Source organism: Neophocaena asiaeorientalis, unplaced genomic scaffold (genome assembly GCF_003031525.2).
Source record: "Neophocaena asiaeorientalis asiaeorientalis breed wild unplaced genomic scaffold, Neophocaena_asiaeorientalis_V1.1 scaffold82, whole genome shotgun sequence".
Classification (NCBI taxonomy): Eukaryota; Metazoa; Chordata; class Mammalia; order Artiodactyla; family Phocoenidae; genus Neophocaena; species Neophocaena asiaeorientalis.
The window spans coordinates 5,286,352-5,292,351 of record NW_020173068.1 but is presented as its reverse complement, the minus strand read 5'-3'; the positions used below and the strand labels follow the sequence as shown (position 1 = coordinate 5,292,351).

The 6,000-nt window shown below is 49.8% G+C and overlaps 2 protein-coding genes across 3 annotated transcripts in view; one reads left to right on the top strand and one right to left on the bottom strand.

Annotated features, from left to right (window-relative positions):
* LOC112398410 (uncharacterized) overlaps positions 1 to 5,834 on the bottom strand; it is a 10,901-nt gene extending 5,067 nt beyond the window's left edge. Inside the window, exons 1-2 of the mRNA XM_024742929.1 lie at positions 2,199 to 5,834; positions 939 to 1,155 (exon numbers count right to left, since the gene is read on the bottom strand). Of these exons, the coding sequence (XP_024598697.1) occupies positions 939 to 1,155; positions 2,199 to 2,307 (326 nt within the window). The 5' untranslated portion in view covers positions 2,308 to 5,834. The remainder of the gene's footprint in view (positions 1 to 938; positions 1,156 to 2,198) is intronic.
* Positions 1 to 6,000, top strand: part of CDK5RAP1 (CDK5RAP1 mitochondrial tRNA methylthiotransferase) — a 102,972-nt gene that overhangs the window by 75,168 nt on the left and 21,804 nt on the right. The window lies entirely within an intron of this gene.

Genomic DNA, 6,000 nt, shown 5'->3' with positions numbered 1-6,000 from the left:
TATATATATATATATTTATTTATTTATTTTGGCCACATTGGGTCTTAGTTATGGCACACGGGATCTTTAGTTGCGGCATGCAGGCTTTTTAGTTGCAGCATGCAGACTCTTAGTTGCTTAGTTGCAGCATACATGCGGGATCTGGTTTCCCGACCAGGGATCGAACCCAGGCCCCCTGCACTGGGAGCATGGAGTGTTACCCGCTGGACCACCAGGGAAGTCCCCCAATTCATATATTGAGTTCCTAATCCCCACCTTATAATGTGAACTGATTTGGAAATAGGGTTGTTGCAGATGTAGTTAAGATGAGATCGTACTGGAGTAGAGTGGGCCCCTAGCCTAATGTGACTGGTGTCCTTCTAAAAAGGAGAAATTTGAACACAGACAGAGACACACAACCAGGGAGATTGCCAAGTGAAGAGGAAGGCAGAGATCAGGTGATGATTCTACAAGCCAAGGAAAACCAGACTGCCAGCAACCCTCCAGAAGCTAGGGGAGAGTCATGGAAAACGCCTTGATCTCAGAATTCTAGTCTCCTGAATTTCTGTTGTTTAAGCCACTCAGTTTGTGGTATTTTGTTATGGCAGTCCTAGCGAACTAATACAATCAGAAAATCTGGATTTTTATTAAAACACTCCAGATTTTTATATATTGGCAAGTCACTAAAATATTAAAAAAATACTATGGGAGTTTGCAATACCCAGGTATAAGCTGAATGTGGAGGGTTGGAGGGCTGCCAGGCTAAGATCCCTGATTGAGACTCTGCTTTGTTCCTTGGAGGATTTCAAGTGGCTTCAAGAGGTTTAGGGACAATAAAAATGTACTTGCTGAGGGCTTTCCAGGCTGGAGAAAAGCTCCAACGACGCTGGGGCCTCCTACCCACCAACAAGGTGAGAACACTGTTTCTGAGGGGGAAGAAAAGCCAGAAGGCCACTCACCCACCCAACTGGAGCAGCTCCCCCAGCAGGGGGAAGCTCTGCCCCGAGAGCAGGTCCCAGACCAGCAACAGATCAAGCCCACTGCTCTCTTTGGAGAGGCCTTCTCTTACGAAGGGCAGGTGGTCCAGGATGGTGACTCCTTCACTTGTGACCCCCATCACAGGGATCCTGGCCACACGGTCCAGGACATGGTGTTTCGAGAGCAGGCCTGAAATGTCTGAGGACAAGGCCCTCCTCAGGGTGGGGCTCACCTTTCATTCAGTCGTTCAACAAAGGCCCACCAGCACCTGCCCCGAGCCAGCGATTTAGACAGTCATTTAGCAACAGGTACTTATGAAGCACTTACTCTCTTCTGGGTTCAGGGCCCATGGGGTTCATTCTAGGAGCAGGGGTGGGGGTGGGGTGGGGGCGGGCACAGAAAACAATTGAGCCCTCAGATAAGCAAGCAAGGCAATTTTTGAAAATAAAATGGAGTCGAATTGGAGCATGACTAGGGGGAAGGTCTACTTTAGATAGGGTAGTCAGGGAGAGCCTCTCTGAAGGGGAGGCATTTGAGCTGAGACCTGAATGAAGTGGAGAAATCCACGATTGCAAGACCTGGGGAGAGAGCAATGTAGACAGAGGGAACAGCACATGCAAAGGCCCTGAGGTGGTAATGAGCCTGGTGAGTATATGAAACAGAAAGATCAGTGAGGTTGGACTGTGTTGAATGGGGAAGGAGGTGAATGGATAAAAAATAGCTCACAGCCAAGAGTTAGGGAGAGACAGAAAGACAGACAGACAGGACAAGTACAGTACGCTTGGATAAGGCCATAGATGAAGCTTCACCAAAGAGCTGTGGGAACCCAGTGGAAGGAGACTCCTTCTGCTGGGGAAACTGGGACTATTAAAGCTTTGCCTTAAATGGTGAATCAGAATCCATTGTGTTGAGAACGGGGGAAAGAATAGCACAAGCAAAGGAAGGAGGCTGGAAAGTCTATAGGGGCGGTCAGGGCAGGTGGTGGTAGAAGAGGCTGGAGAGGCAGGGCCTTGAAAACCAGGATGAAGAGCTTGGAGCTTCTCCTGAAGGTACTAGGGAGCCACAGCAAGTGTTAGAGCAGGGGAAGGATGGGGTCAGCTCTAGGCAAAGGAAGGCAAATTCTGCTGCTGGTGATGGGGAGGCCAGAAGAGGAAAAGGCTTGAGCAGGGAGGTGGTGTCACCTTCCACCCCTGCTCTTCCCTGAGTTCCTGCCTCCTGCCACCCACCCCTTAAAAATCTACCTGTTTCCAGCTGATCCTTGCTGAAGCGCAAGAAGACTAGGTGCTGGGCCTCCCCTGGGGCCTGGGGCAGCAGCCCCCAGCATAGCAGTGACCCCCAGAACAGCAGCATCCTCCTGGCCAGGACCTGGGGACACAGAGCTGGGAACCCCACTGGCCACCTCACTGGGGAGCCACTGGCTAGCTTCTCCCAGCTCTGCCTCTCCTAGAGCCATCTCTCCAGCTTTCTTTCCCTCTCTTCTCCCCCTCGCTCTAGATCTGCTAGTCCTTGAACACAGCCTTACCCCCACCATCTCACATTAGTGCTTTCGGTTCCTTCTGCCTGAAATGTCCTTCCCTCTCAAGTGGGCTTTCTTCAAATCTGGGCTTTGCCACTTCCAGACTGTGTGACCCTGAGCAAGTTACTTGATCTCTCCGTGCCTCAGTTTTCTCATCTGTAAAATGGGGGACAATCATAGATTGTTGTGGGGAATGCACTCAATATGCGCAAAGCACTTAGCAAGCAGTGTGCCCAACAGCTGTTAATGTGGCCGTGCGACATTGTGAGACATTAAAACCATGGAGGTTTCTGAATCTTGAGGAGGACAAGGGTTGGGGGTCCTGGGGGAAGCTCCATAGTGACCAGGGTAGGCACCTGGGGGGCTTAAAGTCATGGCTCTTTACCAACTAGTAGGGAAATACTTCAGTATTTCAAGCAGTACGTTTGTACTGGTTCCTGCCTGTTGAGCCTCAGCCCAGGTGGCCAAGTGGCATAGTTGGGACCCCAGAGCCTGCAGGCAGGGGGCGCTCCAGGTGGGCAAGGGTGTGCTGCCAGGAGATGCCGCCTTTGGAACTGCAAGGCAGAGGCCAGCTGGATACAGACACGTCCAGGGCAGATGCCAGCGTAAGCAGGGCCCATTAAGGAGCCACCACATCCCCACCCCAGTGCCCATGAAGACATTACCCAGAGGGTAAATGCTGCCTCTGGGCAAAGCCCCCAAAGTGGCTGAGCCTACTCTGGAGTGCCTGAGAACATCCTGGCATTGTCTCAAATCAGCAACATCCAGGTTTTTTTGCTTGATGGCAGGAATTCAAAACAGTGATTAAAATGGGTCCTAAAAAAAAGAAAGTTTCTTGTTTATTTGCAGATGTGAATTTTGGACTGGGAAATGTGTACTCATGGCATTAACTATTCATATTCTGCTACCAGGCTGATCTTAAATTCATCCACTACTCATCCAACCAGTGTTTAGCCAGTGTCCATGTTAGGCACTTAATCAGTTCACCCAAGTCAGGTCTCTCCTCCCTTCCTGCGCTTAGTACTTCACACCGTCCCCCAGCCGTCTCCATCTCATACCAGTCTTGAATCATACTGGCCCCGACTTTTACTTGAGTCCTTACTATGTAGCAGGCTCTATGCCGAGAGCTTTACAAGCTTTGTTGCATTATTGAATCCTTACCATAACGGTCTGGGATCATTGATAGCAGGCCTATTTTACGGAAATGAGCACAGATAGAAGAAATGGCTTGCCCAGGGTCACACAGGTAGTGGCTGCAGAGCCTGTATTGGAACCCAGTTTGGCTGAGAATCTATGCACCACATCACCACATTATTGTAGGTACTTAAGAAATATTTGTGAAATGCCCATGTTAGCCTCCTTGTCCTTACCTCTCCAAGAATAGGGCTGTCCAGAATCTCTCCTGGGCCTCTGTCACTAGCTTCTCAGAAAGGCACAACTTTTATAACCCGAGCTCTGAAGCTCGGGTGGGTGGAAACATGGCAGGAAGTCCAGCCTCCTGGCCGGTTTGTACTCAGTGGAGCCCTTCAGAGGAGGGAGGGGTCCTCTTGGCACTGGAAGGCTAGGGGCTTCTGGCCAAAACTGATGGGGCTAGTCACTGGGGTCCTAGGGGTAGGTTCTAGTCCTGGGCCAACAGACCCCAGGGAGGAAGTAGGTGGGGGCCTTGTGGTTTTGGGGGTGGGCCCTTTCCCTTAGGAGCCACATCAGTGCTATGGAGCCTGGGGCAGGGCCTCCAGCTCTCAGGAGGGGCCCAAGGAGGCTCCTGTTGCAGGATGTAGCAGTCACAGGACCCAAGGGAGTTAGGATGTATGTTGGGGTGTGTGTAGAGGAGAGCAGGGCTAGAGGCAGGCCTGAGAGGGGCCCAGTGACCACATTGTGGCCACTCCCCATGCTCTTTCCATATATGGCACCCATGCCATGCCTCTGCAGCCAGACAGGTCTGGGTTCAATCCCCACTGTCACTCAGTAGCTGTGTAAATGTTGGCCAGTTACTTTCCCTCCTGAGCCTCACTTTTCATGTCTGCAAAATGGGAATAATAATCCATCTATGTCTTTTGGTATTGTGAACATTCATTGGGGCAATTCATGTGGATGTTCCAAAAAAGTTGCTTATTTTAATTTCCATTTTATAGATGAGAAAATGGAGACTCGGGTTAAGTGATTTACTCAAGGTCACACAGCATGTCTATGGCAAAACTGGGATTTGAAATCAGGGCCCAGAGAGGAAACTGGCCATCCAGTGAAAGGGAAATTTGGTGTTACTATATAATGCAGCTCCAAGACCTCAAGTCCTCACTCCCAACCAAACTGCTCTGCAGACCTCCTCTTCCGTGAGAATCTTGACGCCACCATTGTGAGTGCACGTAGCTGGCTGTGTCAGGATCCACTCCTTCATTAACTGCTGTCCAGTGCAGTCATCTCAGTGGTGGGCAGGACTCACCTCTAGGCGGCTTTTAGATTTTCCTTGTGGATAATTCCTTTCCCTTTCACAGTCAGAGATGTGGTTAGGGCAGGTGTTAAACTCCATTCTTGGGCTGGAACATGGCACAGAGGGGCTGATGATGAAAGGGCTGGTTCTGGAAGACAGCAGCTGTGCAGGAAATGCTAGAGCAACGTTAACTACGTGCTCCCAGTGCAGAGGGCCTGGGTTCAATCCCTGGTCAGGGGACTAGATCCCATAAGCATGCCGCAACTAAGAGTTTGCAAGCCACAACTAAGGAGCTGGAAAGCTGCAACTAAGGAGCCCATGAGCTGCAACTAAGATCTAGTGCAATCAAATAAATAAATGTCAATGGCTGATATTAGTATGGTTTGGTGCCGTATTTCAGATGGGATGTACTTATTCTAGGATCTCAGCATCATAGAATCGTGGACGTTTTGGTTGGAAGATGCTTTAAAAGTTGGCAGGTCCCCCTCATTTCTGTCAGTTGGGTCTCAACATTACTGCCAAGTGCTGTCCTCCTGCCTGGGCAGAGAAAGGCTCTAGGGTTAATTTCCTCATCTGAGTCACTAGGGGCTGGTGTAGGATATTGGTGGAAGCACAGAGGTCTCCCTTCCCTTCCAAGATCTGGCCTCTCTAAACAGGATAGGAGGGAAGATTTTGGCTGGAGCACCATGAATTCTGTATGTTTACCTCATGGACTAATCTCTGCTGAGAGACGGGAGATTTCCTGGGGGTCTCCTCCATGAAAGGGAAGCCCTGGGAAGGACACAGAGAGGTACAAGACATCATTATTGTCTGTCTCTGAGCCCCAGTCTATTCATCTGTAAAATGGGAAAGTTAACCCACAGGAAGCGTCTAGTACTGTACTGGGAACTGAGTAGCCCTCAGGGAATAGAGGCTGTTAGTTGTCACTGTTATTTTGAGGAATAGATAACAAACATATGGATAACAAGGGGGAAGGGGGGTGGGATGAATTGGGAGATGGGGATTGACATATATACACTATTGATACTGTGTATAAAATAGATAACTAATGAGAACCTACTGTATAGCACAGGGAACTCTACTCAGTGCTCTGTGGTGA